This window comes from Camelus ferus, chromosome 29 (genome assembly GCF_009834535.1).
Source record: "Camelus ferus isolate YT-003-E chromosome 29, BCGSAC_Cfer_1.0, whole genome shotgun sequence".
Taxonomy (NCBI): Eukaryota; Metazoa; Chordata; class Mammalia; order Artiodactyla; family Camelidae; genus Camelus; species Camelus ferus.
Genome location: NC_045724.1, coordinates 26686279 through 26709474, shown reverse-complemented (window position 1 = coordinate 26709474; position 23196 = coordinate 26686279). Strand labels below are relative to the sequence as shown.

Below are 23196 nucleotides of genomic sequence, written 5' to 3'. Positions count from 1 at the left end.
TTCAGGCGCCCCCCAAGATCTTTGATAACAGCCTTGCTCTTCCGAACTGTTAGGTGAGGAGTCCCCGCAGAAAGGGATCCGTAAGCTTTACTCCTGCTGGGCGCGCAGCCCCCTGCTGCCTTCCCAGCGAGAACACTGGATATAACCTGCTTTTTCAAAAGATCCACTATCAGGTATCACATTTCTCATTTCAAGACTCAGAACAGAATGTGAAAATACTCTCTACGGGGAAGTCACCCTGCACGGACGCGGCAACAGAGGACGCGGGTGAGAAGCCGTCGGGGGCTGAGAGACTCGGCAGCAGCACAGTGCGTCCCGGTCAGCACGGCCTCCCCAGCAGTGACCCACCCGCGTCCAGACCGTGACAACAGGCACTCAGCTCGGAAGTGTTCTGTCGGCTCAGACCCAGGGCAGCAGCGTGCCCTAGGAGCTCACTCGGTGTCTCCGAAGTCCTCTCTGTTACTCCCAGTGACACTGAATCTCCGCGTCACGTCTCAGTTCCAGCTGCCAGGAGACTTCGGGGGCAGATGGTCACGGGGAGAGCCTGCCCTGTCAGCTGGAAGTGAGTGAGTCGCTTGGAAAAGAGCAGAACTCTGATCTAAACAAACCCAGCCTTCCCGTGGATTTGCTGGGAGAGCAGACACTGTCCCAGGGACGGGAGCTTCAGATGCAGACGTACTCCAGTGGGATCCCGAAAGCTGCCACAGTGCATCCAGACTCTTTGGAATTATGCCAAACAGGAGATTGGGAACAAGCAGAGTGCCTGCTGCGGGACCTCATTTTCCGGCCGTCTGAGCGATCAGGAGGGCAGCCGAGGAGCTCCCTGGCGTACTTACGAGACCCCCAACAGCAGGAGCCTCCGGGAATGTGAGGGACACCCCACTGACGCTGCTGCCCAAAGTGACAACCCGCGTCAAAGGACACAAGAGGCCCCGCAGGGGAAGGAGGACCCGCTGTGCTTGGCTACTGCTCAGGACTGGCCCGGACACCTACTGTATGAGCAGGAGGGAGGTTTCTGGTGAATGTGGACCTTGGTCTGTGTACAGCAAGGTCACAAGGCCGAGGACAGAAAGCCTCAGCCCCTGCATGTGGTGCTGAGACCGCACCCCACGGCGGTGTCATCCCAGCAGGATGCACCCAAGAACAGGGACACGGTCGCTACAAGGCGCTGTCCTCTGTGCGGCGTGACTGAGACTGAACCCCCACCTCCAGGTCTCGTAACTGGGATTAGGCCCCCCCGTGGGGAGTGGAAGAGGCTGCGATCTGGTCAGCGACCGAGGGTCTGGTGGACCAGGGGTGTCCCCCGTCTCGAGAGCTGACTTGCATGGGGTGGACGGGATCAACCATCTGGGTCTCACCCTGGGCTGTGTCCCCCCGACAGCCCCTCCGCCTCCTTCGCTCCACCTAGACCAGTGAGCAGAGTGGGATTTCTGGGTTCTGCAGTGACAGAAGTTCCGGGTAAACTCCGCAGCTTTGCACAAACCAGAAACGGTAGGGGAGGTGGCAGAGGGAAGGGACCCACATTTGACCACTCACCATCACCACCTAAGGTGAACTGGCTTCTTACACTTTGCAGGAGTCAGTTTTAAATTTTCTAGAGTCAACATATATGACTTTGAGAAACAGTTCTCCTAAAACAGTGTTAGGATTACTAAGGCCATCCCCAAGCACTTTGGGTGAATTAAAAAAGCCAAGCAGGATGAAAACGACTGAGACCAGCATGGCAGAATCCAACCGGGAACTGCCGTGGGGGAGTCCCCGGCCCTTCCCCGTGAGGGCGTGGCTGGTGGTGACGCGGTGACTGCCTGGGGTCCTGGGGCTCCTCCAGGGGCTCGTCCCAGAGCAACCCTGCCCGTCTCCTCTGTGCTCCTGCTGGGCTCCTGTCTGTCGCATGGTTACACGTCAGTCGTCCTAGCCGACTGCGCACGCGTGTCCCGGGTGGCGCAGCACCTCCGGACCGACTGAAGGCCTGGAGGCAGCGATGCCGGGAGGATGCGGGGCAGGAGGGAGCCAGGGAGGGAGGGGAGGAGGGAAGGAAGGAAGGGGAACCAGAAACAACCCAGGCTTGTGGTCACTGCTGCTTACATTGACTCCTGCCCTGAGATGTGAAAGTGTTTGCTGAAACCCAGTCAGTCTCCCCTCAAAGTCTCTGAACTTCCCGAAGCTGAAAAGGGCGACAACGCACACTTCCAAATGTCCATTTCAGCTCTTCAACGTGTCAATGGCACGTACAAACCACTCTCCTGACAAACAGCAAAACAGCAATCCTGTAATACTTGGGGTCACATCTGCAAAACAGAGTCTAAACAGTGAAAGGTCTGGCCATGAATTCTTTGGCGTGACGTTAAGTTCCGCCGATCAGACCCAGCCAGGGGGCTCAAACTAGGAGATGGAGGCTGACGGATTTCTGCACGGCCACCAAGCCTGGCTTTCAGCGGGGTGAAACCATCTCCAAAGAAAACCCAGTCGGCAAATGCGCCTCTCTGGCCCTCGGGTTGATGCCGCCGAGACGCCCGACGCCCACAGCCCGTCCCCAGACCGTGGCTCTGCACGGGGGGTGCCAAACACGTCCCTCCAAGAAACCAAGGGAGGGACTCTGATGAGATTCTGCCTTGTCCCTGGTTTGTCTTGTCTTCTAGCCCCTGGTGCAGAGAGAACAAGCAGGCTGGTGTCTCGGTGCTGAGTGACACACAGGCTGCGGCGTCTGGGGGGACGGGGACCCCACGCTCACACAGGGCACACAGCTGCAGCCACGATGGGGATAAAACGCACTAGAGTGACACGGGGTTTTGGGCAAGTGATGGGGGAGCTGGAGTCAGTTATGAATTTCTCCTGAAATTTAAAATTGTCACCTTACCACATCTGGAAACAAGGCCCAGAACTACGTGTTCTCTAAACGGGATGCGAGGAACCGTGCAGGAGGAAGAGATGACCTCCTCGCCCCCCACGCGCGGTCCTACACTCAGGGACAGACGTGTTGCAACAATACCTCTTTTTCCTCCTCTGTCTTCCCATGCGCCTTGCTGTAGTTGACAGGCATGTCCCAGCCCTCCTGGTCACAGAGGGCCTGGTAGAAGGCGGCATTGACCAAAATGCTGCTTGTTTTGAACGGGGAGGAGGAAGGGGTTGGAACAGAAGTGTTGGTGGCAGTTAGGGGCACAGCCTTGTCCAGGATTCGGCTTTTTTTCATGCTCAAGTCCAACGTGCCATTTTCGTCCACTTCTATCTCGGCTCCCTGGTACGCAACAGGAAACAGAAAAACATTTAAGCAGTTTGCAGTGGTAGCCTGGCCATGTGGGGCTTTTAAGGGATAATTTTAGACGCAAGCTTTTATGTAAGTATATCTGATTTTAAATCTAGCTTTCTGATTTGCTTTGGTTAATGTTCAATTCTTAGGCAGACTTTTAAAAGCAGCCCCATTAGTGAGCTTCGTGTTTCTGGGTTTAAACAAAGGTAAGCCTGATGTAAATAAGATGGTCCAAATACTGAACGTACTGGTTAAACCTGTTTTATCTCTGTTGATTTTGTGTGTGTGTGTGTGTGTGTGTGTGTGTGTGTTTCAAGTTTAGCTTTCAGTCTTTCTAGTTTGCAGAATTGTCGCTCTCAATCTGTCCTTTAAAGCTTCAACACTTGAGTTTACAAAGAGGCACAATGCTCCTCCCCCTCCATCACAATGTGATTCTGACGTGAAAAACACACAAAAATAACCAGCTGGAAGAGAGTTTTTATTGGAAAGGTAGGTTCCTGCGACAGGGACATTTGACCCTGCCTGGGTGACTTGAACCAGAAAAGCTTGACTTGCGGGGGGTGGGTTGAGGGAAGCAGACAGTGCAAACCGTGGTTCCCCCGGGGCCGTAAGGGAGCAGCTGCCAGTGTGACTGTGGGGGGTGGGTGGGGGTTCTACAGCGAAAACTTCTGAATAAAAGTGATTATTTTCCGGCTACTTCGTATGAGACTCTAATTCCACCTCAACACAGTTCTCCTCGGGAGAGAGACCTTTGGCTAAGCTTCATTTGGTTTTTAAGGTCCAAGTGCCAACAAAGTCCCCATGTGCCCTGGACCTTCCACAGGTCACATGCTGGAGGATGGCTTCCGCTGGCCCGAGTCGGGGACGCTGCCAGGCAGTAACTCCCGGGACGCGGGGAGAACCAGCTTGTCACTCTCCTAAGTGGGTCAAATGAATACCTTTCTGGAATTTTCACCATCATCCGTCAATTCACAGTTAACTTCTGGACAACGTCTCTACTCTTTTTCCCTTTTGGCCACAAAGCAAGAGTCTCCTCTGAAGGTTAGTGAGACCCCTTAACCATTACTTCCCAGGGGTTCAGTTTAACACCCATCTACACTCTGCCCCCATCCTGTCTTTAACAGTTCCCACCGAGCGTGACCCAGGTAGCTGGTGCCTGAATTTAAGAACAACAACAAAAAACCCATCCCTTCAGTTTGCTTGTTTTGCCTGCAAAGTCCCCGTTCTCAGTCTCCCGGCCCACGAGGCAGGCAGGCTTTATTTTATTTGTGGGAGGCAAATACACTCCTAATACATTTGTGCTAAGGTGCTTTGGCCACGTCTTTGTGTCCTTTTTAGTAAGTAGTTTAATCTCCTGTGATAGTTTTAAGCCCTGAATTTCACAGTACAGCTGATCCGGGATAATAACTCAGTAACCACAGCATCTTAGGCCATCTGTATAATATCAAATACATTTTTATACCAGCTTTAACAAACCTTAGTTACAAAAATCCAAGATATTAACCCTGTCGGTGCTGCGCGCTCCCCAGGATACGACAATGAAGTCGGCCACAAGCACATCAAAACAACTTTTGGCTTCAGAGCTGGTATGTAACTATCGCCATGAAACAGACTAGCGCAATCAAGTTTAATGGCCAATGTATAGTAAAATGCTAAATATTGTAGTTGCTGACATTTTTCATAAAAAAAATTAAAAACTTGGGTTAAGACTGCACAACCAACATTCACATAAAATTCCAGACCTCTGTGACAGATGGCTTAGGAAAAAGCAACCACGTGACTGGGTTGCAGCGTTTTATAGTGCAAAACCCATAAATAGTGCAGATTCGAGCTCACTGAAAAAAAAAAAAAAAAAACAACCCCACTATTCCAAGACAACACGAATATATATTTTAGTTTTTACAGGAAAAAGATCTTCCGATGACTCAATTAAAAAATTAGGGATTCTCAGAGCTGTGATGGTTGCACATCTTGAGCAATCACGGGCTAATTGGGGGAAAAATCACTCCTAATGTTTAAAGAGGAGCTTTCCTGTGCCCCGCGCCCCAGCCAGGCCGGCTGCTCTGAGCACCTGACTGGACTGGGGGGGCCAGGCGGCCGGGCGGGCACAGATGGGCTTTAAGTGAGCTCGCAGATGCAACTGACAATTACGCACGGCACCAGAGAAGAGCCCCTCTCTGCCCGTCAAGGATGGATCGCACGTTTACTGCACGGATTTTACTCAGCGCAGTATCAACAGACACCCTTCCTCTCTGTGCCTGGAACTCCAAATGGCAGGACAATCAGGATGCAGAGGGGGTGGGAGGGGCTGCAGGGGGGCGGGGCCCCCCTACCCTGACCCCTAATAAGCTCGTTTTCAAAGCACTGCTTCAGGCCCTTACGTCCATCAGTCACGTGTTCGGGGCTTTGAGGCTGGGCTCGGGTTCAGCACTGTTCACGTACTTTCCAGCCTGGGAGCGACATCAGCAACCACCGGTTGAGTCACTGACGCTGCCTGTGGTGCGTTTATCTGCGAGTCATCAAGAAAGCACGGAATACTTTCAAGCCACTATGTTTTGGGGAAAAGAAAATCGAAAACTATCATGTTCCTGCCTTCAAGGAGCTTGTTTCATGCCTGTCGGAGATTTTTAGTGAAATAGACTGAATTTTCATTATTATTATGTAAATTATGACTATAAATGACACCACTATAGATGATGTAATTATAAATTATTACTGAACTGGAGTTGAGATGATTATTCGTTATCATCCTTATCTGTAAGAGAAGAAGCAACTCGGATGTCTGCTAACAGAGAAAGGATTAATGAAATCACACTGCGTCTATGTAAAGGCACATTATGTGACCAGTAAAAGGATAAAAAGGATGATTAAGAGGACTTTGCTGCCACAGGGAAAAGCCTTTTACCACTGGAAGCAGGAGACGGCCTGGCATCCTAGCTACGCTTATGGGTAGAAATTTGCTTTCTGAAGAGAAGCAAAAGGGAAAACAGAAATTCTTGGATTTGTATTCAGAGGACAGGCCGTCGGCTGTTTTCTGCCCATATTTTGCCATCAAATGATAACATTATCTTGTTACAACGATTGAAATTATCTTACATTCAAAGATGGTGATCAAGTAAAAAAAAAAGCAGCAAAATTATAATTTTACTGTAAATAGTCTGATTATGAAAAGTATTAACTCTCAAGACATTGATGGAACATTGGTAGCCTTGTTTTCCTCATTTGATAAGTTTTCTGTTAATACGGCCGCCCGCACCTCGCCTTGCGACCCGGCTGAGACGGGTGCAGGAGCACGGCCCCTCAGCCCGGCGTCTGCTGGGGCCAGCCCCCGGCTTCTGTCGTCTGCTGGGGCCAGCCCCCGGCTTCTGTCTCTCCGCTCCTGCTCCTCTGTTCCTACTTCAGGGGGCTTTGTTGGGGGTGAGGGGGTATCTCTTTGGTATCGGAAGCCCTCTGAAATATGTTTTCCAGGAGGCAGGGTATTAAATAATGAGCAAATGAACTGAAAACATCTTATTCTTACTAATTGAATATGAAAACCATTAACAGTATAAACTCGTGAGACGTACTCAATACAAAGCCAGTGATGGAACTCAGAGAAGGAAGTGACGGATACAAGGTATGCTATTCAATTGACAACCGTTTCCCCAAAACTTCTGCCTGGGGCTTGGAATCATAGTCAGTGACAACGCTTAGGGAAGCTTGCAGTCTGTCTACCACGCAGGGATAAAACCTTCAAGAAGATCAGAAGTTGGACAGGCGTGAATTCAAATTTGAGCTTTGACAGCTCCAAGAGCCAATTATGGAATCTCTCCACACTACTGTTTCTTCACCCGCCAAATGGGACAACAATACCTGCTTTACAGAGTTCCTAGAAGGATTAGAAAGGATTAAGATGGACAAAGTCCTGACTTACAGTGTCTGGCACATAGTAGCTGTTGGATAAACTACAACTAATAAATAATAAGGATGATGATCGTAATAATAATCGTTTAACTGGGCTTTTCAACACCAAGAGGGAGGCCTCCCCGCGCTGTTCCACGTGGAGGTCAAGAGGCAGCTTCCCCCACACACAGGCCAGCCGGTTCCCTGAGACCCTGACTCGAGGCTCTCGGAACATTTCATTCTGAGTCTATAGCATACTCTGACTTCACGCACAGGTTACTGAAAAAGGCTTCTTCTGGGTCCTGACCCCACCCCCGCACCCAGCCGCCAGGCTATTGCCATCAGGCAGCGGGACTGGCAACGTGATACCCTGTTGTTTCTAGGCCTTGTTCAAGCACAAAACAGACTTTGAACTTTAAACATTTCAAGCAAGTGTCAATTTTTTGTTTTCTTTTAAGGCACACTGCGCATATGCCACTTTGTCTAAACAGGTGGGGAAAACACCAAAACAAACAACAGAACGCTTGGCAAGCAGCAGCGATCAGGATAAAGATAGACTGTATGCGTGTTCCCACCTCCGGGGACGAGAGGAGGAGGAGGAAAGCTGGGAAGTCACGGAGCTCGGGGCTCAGAGACCGCGGCGAAGCCCAGAGCTCACTCCTCTGGGCTGCCCGTTTCTGCACAGCCCTGAGCTCACCTCAGGAGCTGGACTAAAGGGAGAAGGTTTGAAGCTGTGGTCCACGTATGTTTTGTAAACTCCTAGTAATTCCAAATGGGGATGAAGGACATTATACAAATCTCAGGACCAAGGACAGTGCCAGTATCATGGAGGACTCCTTCACGCGAGCGTTCCCTTAACCACGACGACCTCTGCCGAGCACTGCTATTGCTAACTTCTCCTCCTGACTCGGTTCCTCGGGGAGATACTTAGAACACACACAGGCAATTTAGATGGTATAGGAGCGTTGTGTACGTGCTGGATTGGAGTTTAACAAAGAATTCCTCCTAAGCTCTGCTTTCAGGACCTAGTGGACTGGAGTCTGGGCAGTGATGGGTGATGTTAGCTCTGGGATCTCAGCACAGCGTTGGGGACGGGCGACGGAGGAAAGTCTGAGTGTTGGGCAGACAGATGCTCAGGCTGAGAAACTTCAGAAGAAGAGACTTTGGAACATCTGCTGCCATCCTTCATTGTTTTTAGAAGAAGTTCTCTTGCCTCTCTAAGGTCAGCCTCTGCCCCCTTACCTTCCATAAGAGCAGAATTTTGCAAATCATGAATTCAGGTCTCCCCCTAAACGTGGAGTCAGATGTGAGCTTGCCCACAGCATGAAAAAAAATCTGCATTTGTCCTGACAAGTGAGTATAAAGGTAATTTCAAGGCAAGCGTTCCTCCAGCTTGACTTTAACAGTATCATGCCCACGCATGACAGCATGGTCTGTTATTTGTTCTCTCACTGGGCTCTTGAAGCAGCTTCAGAGAAGCTCATTGAGTAAAAGAAGGGACCGGATGGAGGGAAGGAAAGCAAGAAGCCCTCCCCGTCCGAGACCTGACCAAGGTCCCTGCAAAGCCCCCCACGCACCTCCCGAGGCCGGTCACCTCTGGAGACCCAGCTCTCCACCCAGAATGGCCCTTCCTTCATCCGCCGTGTCTGCAAGCTCCCTGAAGGCAGGGTCTCTGATGGGCTCTAACCTGTGGCTTGGGCAGCCAAGCACCTGCAGCGCTAGGGCTGGGACAGCTGAGTGCACCTGCCACCTAGCCCATCAAAAATGCTTCTACGCTCAGCTCTAGAAGACAAGAGTAGGGGAACGTCAGTTATCTCTGCATCTTTCTTTCTAAACAGGGAACCTGAGAGACCTATGGGTTTGGGTAGCCGAAATAAACACATTAACAGCCGGCCACGGGGAACCACCAAATCCTGGTGGAGAGAGGATCAGGCTAGGATTCTGCGTGGACAGGAAGCGTGTGTACACCTACTCCCACATTGAGGAAAGGCCACAGAGCAGAGGCCAACGGGGCGACAGGCCTGGCTGTCACCGGGCACTGTTTGATCAGAGCCCGCTTTCCGGGGTTAATTACTTTGGCTTTCTCTCTCTCTTTTTTTTTCCTGCACAATAATTACTTTTTTTGTGGTTTCAGGAATTTATGAGTTTCTTTTTTAAATTCAGAAAATAGGATCCAACCGGGCGAGAATTTCACAAATTGTGGCAGTTGTGTGCAAATGTGCGTCTGGAAGAGGGCTCCATACAAAGTGGCTTTCCTGGCTGCCAGAGGGAGCCTATTTCAACAACCACCATGTCCAAGGACACAATTCTTGCGGGAAAACGATTTTTGAAACTGCTGGCATCGCCGACTTCTCCTAAAAGCCGGTCGCAGGTGTGCTGTCTCCTCCACGCTCGCCGCCACGTCAGCGGTGTGGCTCCTGCCGGGGCAACCTGTTGGCTCTTTGGAGGCTGAGATGAGCAGAGGGGTTCCTGTCCCCGAGGGTGGGCGTGTCTGCTCCACAGAGCAACCCCTTCACCTGGGGCGCTCCCAAGAGGAGCTGAAGTACACACAGCAAGTCCGCTGTTTGAATTTTTGAAATGTGCTGGTTTAAGTCGCTTTTCCGAACAGAAATGCATTTTAAAAAGAGAAGAACATCTTTTCTTCATTTGAGTCTCTGTTTGGCTTCAGCGATTAATAGGACGTGGAGAAGGTAAAGATTAGAGGCAGAATTCTGAGACACTAAAAAGTATCTACCCATGCAGACGGAAAGCCTCCATTTCACAACCATTTCCTCAAGTAATTTAAGTGGCATTAATCATCATCACACTGGCACTTTTATTCTTAGGGGAACAGCCTAAACAAACAAACAATAAAGCACCAAGAAAGAAGATAGCTCAGTATTTCTTCAACTCACTGCATATTAGAACATCCCTTTAGAAAAGAGAAATTCACTCAGGTTTTTAAAAATGAATTTGAAAATCACCAAAGTTCCATATTAAAGGACCCTACAACATTCGTTTATGCAAGTAATTTCTGTGATTGAATTCCTGTGATTTTGGCCAGCTTGGCAGTTTCTTTATATTTTTTAGGCAATGTGTTTTTCTTTGTTTTAAGAACCTCATTGGTTTAAAAATTGTTTTTGAGTGGTTTTTGGCCACCAACTCTTCCTGGGGTTTACTTGGCTCAGATTTGTCCAGAAGCTAATTCTGATTCTTCTGTCAAATGCTCGATGCCCCTGCGGTCCCTGCTGTCCCGAAGGCCTGGCACAGCGCAGGTGAGCAGCTGACCACCCCAGGAACGGGCTGTGCTTAGACGGTGGGGGCAGGAGCCTGTGCTCGCTGAGTTTCAGGTTAGAGTTTCACCCAGAGGCTCGTCCCCGAAAGGGAGGGGAAAATTTCTTCTCCAAATAAGCCTGGCTCTCTATTTCAGCTGGCTCCAGCCATCTAGGTAGGAAAACAATTGCTTTTAACAGCCCTCCGTGTAGCCCTGCGTTCCCAGCGCCAGCTGACTGCAGGAGGCTCTCACACTCCCCCTGAGGGTCAGAGTTACTCGGAAACATGACAGCCCCCTCCTCAACCAGCAAGGACAAAGGATCTTTGGTTTTATTTCCATCAAGGTGTCGTCAACACGATGTCACCTTCTCAGTGTTAGTCGGGAAGGAGAGGTTATTAGAGAAACGTGATGAATTTCATGAGCTCCCGAAAGTGGGGGGTCTTCGTACACTTCACAGAACAGATTTCTGGATTTCAATTTGGGCCTTGAGTTCTCAAGACCCCCCCATGAGTCATCTCTTGTTGATTGAACATACCTGGTTTTACAATGCATCCTTCGAGAAGGCTACAGCAACACGGACCACCTTACGGGATACAGTAGCAATGTGCACAATAATGACATTTCATGGATTTTGCCAACATTTTACACACTGCTGTTGACTTGGACGTGTCCTACCATCTTAGACTCAAAGACAGTGAACGGCTTCCGTTGTTCAGATTGATTCCAGTGACAACCCTCTGTCCTCCTGCGCCTACGTCCCCAACACAGAAAGAGGTCTGGGCTCTATCAACGTTCCCAGCCAGCCTCCATCACCACCTCTCCCCCAGCCTGGGTGCACACACAGCCTGCAGCACAGCCACTCTCCCCCTCTCCCCAAATCCACCACACTCATCCCTGTCTGCCTTTTTCTGAGTCTCTTCCCAAGATAAGGGGGGTGGGGGGCGTGTGGGGGGGTGGCACGCATGGCTAGGATCATGAAAGGCAGTTTACTCTCCCAGTTCAGTCTCTGGCCCACCCTCCGGGCTCTTGGACCAGCCTACCTTGGCATGCAGACCCTGTGGTTTGCTGGAGAGGATGTCTGCGGCCTCCCTGCAGCGGGTGGAGAGGTTCAGGATGGCAGCTGCTGCCACGTGGGTGTCTTCCCCGCGCTGACCGTAGTTATATGAGCTGGCATGCCGTGGACTCTGTGTGTGGGCGCCTGCACTAGGCAGTCGATTAGGAAATTTCCCTGCATTGGAAAAATGCTTCACTGTTGAAGAGAGATTTGATTAGCAATTGCATGGACATGGATGTAGTCATTAAACAGATTTGTTTTAAAGATATAACTTCTTGCATTAAAATATGTGAAGAATAAATTAAAACCCGCTCCATTATCCATGAGTACATTAAATGAAGGTTATTCAGACTGGTTTTCACAGAAGGTCATAGATCAAATGATGTGATTGCTGGGAAAGAATGCCTATTCTCTTAATATTTTTTTGTATTTACACTTCTTATGACAAAACCTCCGTAACTAATGTTACCAGACAGGTGCACTGGCAGTATTGGTAGCAAAAACTGTAGATTACAAAAACACGCTGGCAAAACCGATCAGGGGCTAGAGAGGCTTGAGGCTTGTACATCTGCAAACGGTGTGCGAGGACCAGCAGTTCCAGCAGAAAAGCATCCTTTCAATATTTGTTTTCACAGTAGCAATTTATACATTTTTGCTATTTGGTACACAAGTTTGTTTTGTGCTTAAATCCCTGGGTGTTGTTCTTCACCCAATTCGGTGGATCTAAGTAGCTGGAACATCTTTAGCAAGCTGGCATTTTCATGCTCAGGTACAGGGCGGAGCACGTGTTCTCAAGGTGAACCCAAAGGCAACTGAGCTGTCAAGGCTGAGTCCTGCTTTCCGCGCCTGTTGTGGGCGCCAAGGCATTGCTGAGAGAGGGAATTGAACGTGCATTCTTCACTCCGGGTGTTTGTAAACATCACTCAGGGCCCAGGAGACACACCCAAGATTTAATGTGGGCTAACAGAAAAGCGTTTAGCTATTTGACTGTAAATAGCATTTAGTTTAAATATTTAATCATTATTTTCTTAAAATAGTTTAAAACATTACCAGATGTTATTCCTGTAGTTGTAAAAATATGAAAATGTCACTGAACGTTTTCTGCTTTTAAATCAATACCCACGTTCTGTGAGTGTGCAGAATGTCCGTGTTAACTAGCTTCACCTGAATTAAACCAAAAGGGATGTATGTTTATCTTGTGTATACACAATAAAACCATATGTGTGTGTATATACAGGTACACATCTGTATTTGTGCAGATAGATACAAAATATTGTGTGCAAACATTTTTTCTTCTTGAATCTAACAGGTTGTCGGAGGCTATTTGTGTCGGCTAGCCCCTATTTTTAGTAAGAAGAGGTGAAACATCTTTTGGAGTATAATGTGCTTCTGGTTGTCGGACACGCTCCTTTCAAGTCTGCTTCTCCACCGTGAGGTTTCATGTGGCATTCCAGTTCTTTGAAAAAGGTGATTCTCATCACAGGAGGAGGCAAGTACCCGGTGTTCCTAAGGGCACTGAGTCTAGGTAACCACACCTGGGAACAAAGACGTTCCACGGGTTCGTACAATGTGGTAAAAAATTCACAATCTACGGAGGATTCAAACTGGGAGATCCGTACAGTTAGGTCACGATAACGCAGCATCATGTCTGGGTTTGTTCCCAGCATTCACTTTCTCACCTTTCCGTTAGAATATTCACAGACTGGACAGCCCGAGGAAAGGTGTCAGTGAGAACACCGGGGTTCGTGGGCTACGGCGTCGGCACCACAGCCGTCGGTGCGGACGTGCTAGCTCTGAGGGCGCCACGTTGTGGACGTCTCTGTATTGGTCCTTAAACTCGGGCTGACAGTTCACACAGCCACGCACGTTCTTCTTTCCCAGTAAAATCTTGATTCTTGATTGTGAGTTTCTTTCCAGCCTTTCACTTTTTCTAACACCTTCAGTCTGAACTCCTTGGCAGAGGTAAGTAATATTTTAAGCAGTATTCTAATATTTCACCGATTAAATTTCTGTAATTTTAACATGAATCCAAATCACTGTATTATAGTAGCAATTGCAGTTTTCGGTGTATTAATCCCAGTTCTGGCTAAATGGGAATTAAAAGTTCTTTAGAATTACCGTATTTAAACTCAACAAGGGCACCATATTTGTAGAATAATTAATCCACTGACTCTTCACCATGTTCGGGGTAGCTTCAGGTAAACTCAGTAATGCTGATTTACTCATTACAGTTACTCCTATTTTATTTCACTGTGCGACACGCTCCCTCCTCTCAGTAAGGGGTACATCACACAGTGAAGTACGCGCCTCCCCCTCCCCCCCCACACACACAGGACGCGTTTTGGGGGGAATACGTGTTAGCCCTCGAAGCTTACATTCGGGAAACGGTGGTGTTTTTCGTCCTTGACCTGTTTGTACCAGGGGCCGTTTACCAAAAACCTGGGCATCGAAACTGGCATAATCGAAAGGTACTTTTCCAAACTTCTCTTGCTCTTTTGACCCGGTGGCTCTGGGAGAGGTGATGGCTTGTGATCGGAAATTGAATTCGATTTGCTTGACCAAGCTTGTCCTGGAGAGGGAGGGGCAGAGTTGAAAAGACACAGGATGAAGTGTTGGCGAGCGTACCGGCAGTAGCAGCTAAGGCAGGTGGGACAGTCGCGCCCGGCGGTGCCCACAGAGACGCGCGCTCTCATGTGGGAAGGAGCTGTGGTCACTGCAGGGTGGGGCGGGGGGAGGGCCGGGGACACGCGGGGGCCTGGCGGCTGCGGCGAGGCCGCGTGGCGTGTGTCTGAGCGTCCTGTCAGCGAAGGAGGAAGTGCGGGCCTCCGTGCATCCCCCGCGGGGGCCGCAGGGAGCGGGCGCTCAGCGCTGTTAGCTCTCTGAGCGCCTTGGAGGAAAGAGTCCTGGACTGTCTTCAGGGCACCGATAAGGGGTGCACGTTCTGCTGGCTGGGACTGTGAATCCGAGCAGCAGGGCGAGGCCACAGGGGTAACGAACGGGGGAAACGTCATTATGTTCTGTTCAGCAGTGCTGGCGGGGCCCTGACGGCACCAGGAGCTCGATTCCAGAATGTGAATTTCTTCCCAGGCTTTTCACCTTTTCCCCCACCTCCAGACTGCATCTTTTTTTTTTTTTTTAACTGCTTTAAGTCCTATTTTAAACAGCATTTCAATATTTTACCTATTAAATTGCCAGAGTTTTGATTAATATATCTCATCGCATCTTTTGTATCTTTTATGTTCGCCTGCATGATGTTACCTCTGCATTGCAGGTGAGTTTTAAGGTAAACTTCCGGAGGGTCTAGTAGTTCACTGACAGCATGATGAAGGGGTCCAGCCTCCCCAGTGGACATTGGCGGCTGTGCACTGGGACAAGGGAGCCCATGGCGAGTGGCATGTGGTGGGTGAGGGACCCTCTGCGTAGGAGCACCGCCTGCAGGAATTGGACGCGCCCTGGGACACCCTACCTGTGAGTCTGCTCAGGACACTGCCCGGTTTGCGGAGAATCTAGCTGACTCTTGTCCTGGGACATCGCCAATTTTTCAGCTGCAGCAATTGGACAACCAGAAAGACTGTTTTTAAAAAAAAGTGGGAGAATTTGAGTTACAAAGAGAACGTAATTTGCTTTGGCACATACCTCACGGCATACTTGGCACGCACCGAATGTTAGGTCGTATTAATAGTTCACTTAGCACCGTTCTCGTATGAAAAGATCCCAAAGGGTTTTGCAAACTACTGCGTCAACATTTGTCCCCCAAACTCGTCTCAGAGGTGATAAACAAAAAACTAATTTAAAATCAAAATATGACTAAATTACTTGGAAACTTTATACTAATTTAAGTAGAATACGTTCACCCAACCGCAATTGTCCAACTTTAGATGTAGCACGATAATTCCACGAGATCTTAGGATCTTTTGCAAAATGTTAGGGACTTAATTTTACATCTTGGTTTAAATGGAGATTACAGAATATGAGGTTTTCAGGTAATATGTTTATGAGTGAGCTTGAGTCTCTCATGACCACATAATCTATACATAACACACATAAAACAATACGCATGTTCACGGAAATATTTACATGTACACAATACATTTATGTATAAATGCACATATGTGCTCTAAGTTAGTTGCCGTCTCAATGAAATGAATCCCAGCGAAATGGGATGGTGTTTACCCTCAGCAATCGGGAAGCTCTTTGGTTCCTTTTTAATGCTTATTGGATGAGAATTCAAGATAACCCCTAAGCAACTCTTTTCACGGCAAACAGCCCTGGGGAGGTTCAGAGCCGAGAACAAGCTCTCTGTGTATCACTATATGAGCATCTACCCCAGTCTTCAAATATATCGTTTTTTTGTTGGCATACTTGGCTGCTAGGTGAAAATTTCTACGGAAGTAAATAATAAGGTTTTTTTCCCACTCTGCACACACTGAGACTATTTCTTATCTGTGTCAGGTGCTGCCATATTTGACAGTGATCCAACAATTTTGATAACACATGGTGAGTTCCGCGTTTTTGTGGTGGACAAGTCTCACCCCAATTACCTCCTGTGCGTGTTGCGGTTGCTGTTGACATGCCCTCGTCCTGTGCATCCCGGGGTGGGGCACTTGAGCACATTTTCATGCATGGCAAGAACTAAGCACAAAATATCACATAAAAGAAAAGAGCCGTTTACCAGAAATACATCACATACCAACAAACTGATTTCTCACTTGGCGTTCAAATGAATTTAGTTACACAATCCACCGTGCCCCCGCCCCAGAGATACTCGGGTGGAAATTAACAAACACTTAAGAAGTTCAGAAATTAAATTCAGCAAGCTCGTTTCAGTTTTAATTTCTCTAAACCTCATGGATGGTTAACCCTGGACTTAAACGAGACTTTTTCTGCTTTTATTTAACTTAAACTGAAAAACTCCTAACATTCCTTGTGTATTTACTTCCTTCTCCCTGGGGGTGGATAGAGGCCACTATTTGTCAAACAGCTCTGTCTGTTCCCCACTGCGCGGAGTCTGCATGGAGTCTCCTACATCTCCTAGGAGATTTTATTTTGATTCTTTGATCACAACTCGCCAGTCCCCACCCCGCTGCCTTCTGTGTCCGTGAAAGAGCTGGGTGGACACTCAGGTAATCCCTTTGATCAGGGCGGTTCTGAAAGGGCTGGTTTCAGTGATTTGCAGAACCGTGCTTTTGAGAAGGGTGATGCTGAGACACCTCTCTCCCTGTGGCTGGTGTGACTCAATAGGACTTTAAATAACTGGGTCCAGTAAGTAGAGGATGTGACATGCGGGTATTTCAAAACGCAGGAGCAGCTCTGCCGTCTCTTTTTCCTCCAGTCTCTCAGCCCCCAGCAGGGCTGCCGTGAAGAGACCAACCCAGACTGGTCCTCACTCAGGGCCCTCGGGAGACATCACAGACACCACGTGTCCCTGTGCGCAGAGGGGAGGCAGGAGGACGGTGGGGACGTGACTCACGTCCTGTGTCAGAGGAGGCACTGAGGCCTCGGATGAGACAGGACCTGGTATCTCCTGGATTCTAATGCTTTGATATCGGGCCTCCTGGAGACACGCCCCCCCCCGCCCCAGGGCTTGCTAATTCCTAGAGGTAGTGAACACTTTGCGAATGCAAGCCATCCAATGTGGAGCCCATACCTGCCTGCCTCCTCTGCAGGGTGTCACCCTTCAGGACACTCTGCAGCTGCCCTAACCCCTGGGGCCAGGTCCCAGCCAGCCACAGACAGCCCCACGCCCCAGGGCCCCCTGAAGGACCTCCCGCTAGCCAGTCCGGGGCCTGTTACTCTGTTCCCTTCCAGGGAGCCACAGCGAAGGCTCTTGCCCCCAGTGCCCCCCTCCCGGCCTGAGGTGCCTCCCCATCTTGGGGCCCGTGAGTAAGTAGCAAACGATCTTCTCAATGTCAGCCGTCTCCTGATCTACAGCCTGACTGTACCCCAAGTTTTCTATTAACACAGCATGTTTTAAAAACCCGGCTCAACAGAAATGGTCTTGACACACAGAGCAAACACTCTGGACGTCCATGGGTCACACCGTGGATGTACAAGCAGCCCCCTCCTCTAGGGGGTGGGCGGTACTCACTCTCCAGGGGGACCCGCACTTTGTGGGGGCACCCCGAAAGGCTGCGGTGGTGGGGGTACAGCCCCGTCACGTGCCCCGTGCCGTCGCACCCGGGGATGGGGCACCTGGTCTCCCTCTTTTCAGGCCTCGGTGAATCTATGGAGGAATTAAATCACGAGAATCATCTGGTCACTGCGCTTTCCCTCCCACCCCGCGGAGCGGCCCTGCAGGCGATCTCCTTGCTCTGCTCAGCTTTCTCATCATAAACATTCTCCCCATGTTGCCTTGAACAAGACCCTCAATGAAGGCCTGTGGAAGCATAGAAACTGTGTTGCATCCTCTTGGTCTCCTCAGCCAAGGCTGACCCAGGGCAGGGGAAGGGGGACACAGAGAGGGTTCAAGCTGTCATGTCACAAGGTGTAGTCAGAGCCTCGTGATGAAAAGTCAGCCCTGTACCAGAGGACGAGTAGGGTCCGGAAAAGAAAAAAATACAGTGAAAAAGAAACAATTTGTTTAAACCAAAACTGTCTCCTGGAGGAGGAATCTGGAAAAAGCCAGATTCACAATCACACAGTGAAGAAGCCACTGTATTTGAGGCGGGCCAGCTGGCCTGTCCAGGGGTCCTGGCTGCAGGGGGTCCTGGTTCTGGGTTCAAGTGGCTGCTCCTGGCCATGTGGGGACAAGACTTAGGATGCGAGTCAAGAATGCCACCTCTTAATGCAAATCACAACATGAGGTGTCACCTCACACCAGCCAGAATGGCCATCATCAAAAAGTCCATGAACAATAAATGCTGGAGAGGGTGTGGAAGAGGTACCCTCCTAGACTGCTGGTGGGAATGCAGTTTGGTGCAGCTGCTATAGAAAACAGTATGGAGATTCCCCAAAAGACTAAAAATAGACCTAACCTATGATCCAGCAATCCCCCTCCTGGGCACGTATCTGGAGGGAACTCTAATTCAAAAAGACACGCACCCCAATTTTCATAGCAGCACTATTTACAACAGCCAAGACATGGAAGCAACCTAAGTGTCCATCAAAGGATGACTGGATAAAGACGCTGTGGTATATTTATACAACAGACTACTACTCAGCCATTAAAAAGAATGAAATAATGCCATCTGCAGCAACATGGATGGACCCGGAGATTGTCATTCTAAGTGAAGCAAGTCAGAAAGAGAAAGAAAAATGCCATATGATGTCACGCATATGTGGAATCTAAAAAAAGAAAAAGATGCAAATGAACTTGTTTACGAAACAGAAACAGACTCACAGACATAGAGAACAAGCTTATGGTTACCAGCGGGGAAGGGGGTGGTGAGGGATAAATTAGGAGTCCGAAATTTGCAGATACTAATTACTCTATATAAAATAGATACACAACAAGTTTCTTCTGTAGAGCACAGGGAACGATATTCAATATCTTGTAACCCATAATGAAAAAGAATATGAACAGGAATATATGCATGTCCATGTGTGACTGAAACATGACGCTGTGCACCAGAAACGGACACACTGTAACTGACTACACCTCAATAAAGAGAAAAAAAAGAATGCCATCTCTCGCCAGGCCCGACCAGTGCGCAGCGGTGCAGGGGCCCGAGGCGCCGAGACCCCAGTGGCTTCCTGCTTTGGCTCAGTCAGCAGTAACGACGGAGAAGCTACCAATTTCACTCTGGAAGCAGAAACTGAAGGCAGAGGCAGAGGCTTGGCGGGGACACATCCTGGCGGGGACTCCCAGGGACTGGAAGGACACGGACTGGAGGCCGCCTTGAGGGGTCGGGAGGGCGCTGCGTCCCCGGGGCAGCCCCGCGGAGGAAAGGGACACCTTGTCACACATTCTGCCGGGCTGCCCGGGACGGCAGCCTAGAGGGGGAAGACTGAGACAAGCCCGGGTTTTAATTGCTGGCACACACATGGCGGAGGGTTAGATAAATGTTACATAAATATGCAAAATAAGTGAAGATGAACATACTTCACACTGGTGACTGAGTTGGTAGATAAAACAGAAATGCAGTCTTAGAGCCAAAGCTGCCCCCCGAACTCGTGCATCAAACGCCAACGCCAGTCACTGGGGCCAGCCTGTCCCTCCCTCCCGGGGCGTCCAGAGGACCCAGAGCCAGACGGGCAGGGCGTCCGAGGAAGGACCGGCGTGGGGCGGAGGAGGCTGCCGGCGGCCCAGGACGCGCAGCATCAGGAACCAGGACGCCGAGAGCGAACGTAGCTCATCCGCACACGCCCGCGGCAAGAGGGCTGCGGGCGCCGGCACCGGTCCTGGCTGCGAGGCTGCCCGGCCCGCGTGCTCCGGCCCCGCGCGGGGCACCGGGAGCCGGGCGTCGCCGCCGGGCGCGACAGGCGTCTCCAGGGCAGAAAGCTGCAAGCAGCAGGCGTGACACGCGCCGCCCCGCGGCCGGCCGCGGATGGGCCCGGCAGGCCGGACGTAATGCAATTACGAGGGGCGTGGCTTCAAAAGGGGGCGGAGCCAAGGACCCCTCCCGTGCCCTGCAGGGAGGGCGGGGTCGGCAGGGAGCCGCCGCGGGTCGTGAGAGAGTGGGAGCAGCTGGCATGTGTGTTTCCTGGGAGGCAGGATTTCATGCCGCGACGTGCAGACGACACTGTTTTCTGTACGAGACAAGGGGATGTGTTCGGAGTTTTGACGTGTGATTTTGCAGGGAATATTTTTTTACCTAATCCAAAACTGTTGCCAAACGTCAGGTTCATTTAGGCGCGTAACATCGGTAGAACGCTAGTCAGAATCCTGGCTGTTTGCTGAACATGAAATGGGGGGGGGGGGGGACCGCCCCGTGAGAGTGAACTAGAGAGATAGAGAAGCGACATCTGTTTCGAGGGCCTTCCGGCCTCGGATCTCGTCCAGGTGAGACCGCATCGCTACACCACGCTGGAAGGGCTGGCGTCGAGTATTTCCCTCCTGGCCCCACTCTTTGTATAAGGAGAGCCAGAGAGGGTGTGGGAGATAAGGCAGGCTGGCCCCTGACCAGGTGTGAGCCATTGACAGTCCGTCCTGCACTGAGTCGACAAGCCCCTCCCCAGCAGAGGAACAAAGATGCCCACGCGATGCTCTCCAGCGCCGTCCCCGTGCCTGACGCGAGCTGGCACTGGGGCTCTGCGCGGCTCTCAGGCCTGGCTCTCCTTTTATTTTCTTTGTTGGATGCTGCCTCGTGAAGGTGACTTTAAACTCCGGTGACCTCACGTCCCGCTTTGCCTGGGACTGTCCTAGTCACACCCGATGGACTTGTGGCATTGTTCACATCGCTCCCCTTCCCCCGAAAGTGTCTAGGCTGTGCAATAAATCACATGGCGATGCTCCTTATACTGCGGCCCAAAGTCTCCTTAAGTGCTTGGTGGCAACAGCACAGCCAGAATTTGTCACAGTAGCATTGCTTGGGTGAAACAGTGTTTCAAAACCCCAGTGTTCTCTCTCTAACAGTGAAGTCCTGTGCCCAACGTGCCTGGAAATTCAAACAGCACAGCCATCGTCCACGATGAGTGCTTACTTAGAAACATGGAATACGCACTGGAGGGAAAAATCTCCTCTAATGCCCTGGCTCCCACGCCCGGGACAGGGAGCAAGGAGCGGACACTTGACTAGAGCATCTTCTGGGTGAAGCCCAGAGTCCCCTGCAGTTGGCTTCACATTTTTGCCTGCTTCCTCCTGGTCTCCTGTGGTCTAGAGCTCCCTGCATGGACTGTAACCCTCCAAGGCAGGACCTCGCCTCCCCAGTGGGATACGCTGTTGACGCATCCAGCCTCATTTAGTGGTTCTCAGTCTCCAGCATGACCTGTGTTCACAAACGCACTTTCTATTGTCTTGTTAATTTTTGTAGAGAAAAAAATAAAGTTTTAAAAGTTCTATGAAAATGACCAAAGTATCTTCCAGTGTTTTAAGCTATGGCACAAGTAAAGGTTCTCCAAAGACTGGATTTCATTGGCTGGAAGATACAGTCAGTTGTAAGATGAAGCCTCATTGTGTGTGCTAGTAAGGAAGGAAGAATGACTGAAAATTAAATAATGCCGGGGGTGGGTCTCACTCAGTGGTAGAGTGCGTGCTTAGCATGCACGAGGTCCTGGGTTCAATCCCCAGTCCCCCCCTTAACAAGTAGATAAATAAAGCTGATTAGCTCCCCTCCAAAAAAGCCCACACAAAACAAAACAACAAAAAAGGTTAAAAAAATAAAGCCTAAAATAAACAAATAAATAATGGCAGACCCTTCTAATTTAACAGAGATGTTAACATGGGAACACTGTGTGTCTTAGAATGAATGAAACATAGTATATTGGAAACTACAGGGTTTGGAAATTTGAAAAGAAGTTCATCTTTTTTTCTTTTTTAACCTTTTTTGGGGGGGTTAGTTTTGTTTATTTATTTTAATGGAGGTGCTGGGGATTGAACCCAAGACCTTGTGCATGCCAGGCACGTGCTCTACCACTGAGCTATACCCTCCCTCTCTTTTTTTCTGATTTTACAAAATCATTTCATTTTTTTTTTTAAAAAAGGTAAGTTCAACAGTTTGCAGACTTGTGGAGTGCTCAGAGCTCAGGCAGCGTCCTGTCCCAGACCACACACTCATTAATGTTCTGTCCTCATCCCTACCCTTGTAATATGCTTGCATAAGATTATTATGTTGCTCCTCATGACATGACATTATTTTATTCTTATTTTCCCTCTCAGCCCTGAGCTAATATTGTGGGTGAGTATTAAAACGGACTTGAAATGTACAAATTATTTCTGGATAAACTTCAGCAATAAGAGTATCTAAACTATATGAATGCATTATTCTTGTAAGCTCTTTAGGTTCATGACCCTGATTTTCTCGAAGGTACTCTCCCTTAATTCTGTGGTTCTCAGATTTTAGGGTGACCAAGAATCACCAGAGGAACCTGGTTGGAAAAAAAAAAAAAAGCAAGTTCTGAAGCAGTGAGTATGCTGGATCCTGGAAATACCTATCTCAACAAGCCTTCTAGGCACCTGAGGACCACCATTTGGGAAACTCCACCGAACGGCAGGAATCACCTCCAGGCCCAGCTGGTGCAAGACGGGCGGGGGCATCTTTAGGGGCACAGGGGACGTGGTTCCCCAAAGTCTGAGGATTGCTCTTAAGGTCTCCTCCAAGCACATTTGCCCTCACATTCAAGTTTGGTCCAGATGTTTGTGGACCCCGAGTTAGAGAGCTTGGAACAGTGTAGGCTTGTAAAAGCATTAACATCCCTCTGGTCCTAAGAAGAGTCAGAGTGTCCTGTCTTGACGTTACTTTTAAGCTCAAAAACAGTCAGAGTATCCAGAAAGAGGGCGGGAAAGAAGAATTAAATTGCAGAATTGATCTGATTAATTAAATGACTTAAAATCCAGTCAAGCACCAATGTCCGTCTAACATATCCAATAGAGTACTTTTTAAAAAGTACTATATATTTTCAAAAAGCAGTTATATTAAAAGAAGTAGAGGCAATGACTTATGCGTGTGTGTGTGTGTGTGCGTGCAAAAAACCCTGCAGAACTGGCCAAGCTTGATCTGAGAACAATCTAGAGAGTAGGGGAAAAGTTGTTCATTTTATAATATAAATTAGGTTTTTAACCTGTGTGCAATTGTCAAAAAGCTATCTGGAAGAAGCAATCAAATCTCACCAATTATTTTTCCAACTCTAAAGCAATTTTATCCCTAAAATAAAGTAAAAGCA

At 49.4% G+C, this 23196-nt stretch overlaps 1 protein-coding gene across 4 annotated transcripts in view; it reads right to left on the bottom strand.

Annotated features, from left to right (window-relative positions):
• The window catches only part of LOC102517823 (ST18 C2H2C-type zinc finger transcription factor), an 84934-nt gene that overhangs the window by 25953 nt on the left and 35785 nt on the right, over positions 1–23196 (bottom strand). For 3 of the 4 annotated variants that reach the window (XR_004316042.1, XM_032470075.1, XM_032470077.1), the window contains exons 6-11: positions 17525–17659; positions 15978–16068; positions 14903–15007; positions 13812–14005; positions 11423–11631; positions 2990–3235 (exon numbers count right to left, since the gene is read on the bottom strand). Coding sequence is in view for 3 of the 4 variants with exons in the window: in XM_032470075.1 (XP_032325966.1) it covers positions 2990–3235; positions 11423–11631; positions 13812–14005; positions 14903–15007; positions 15978–16068; positions 17525–17659 (980 nt within the window). In the remaining variant the exon portion in view is untranslated. The remainder of the gene's footprint in view (positions 1–2989; positions 3236–11422; positions 11632–13811; positions 14006–14902; positions 15008–15977; positions 16069–17524; positions 17660–23196) is intronic. The other variant, XM_032470076.1, reaches the window with a different exon arrangement.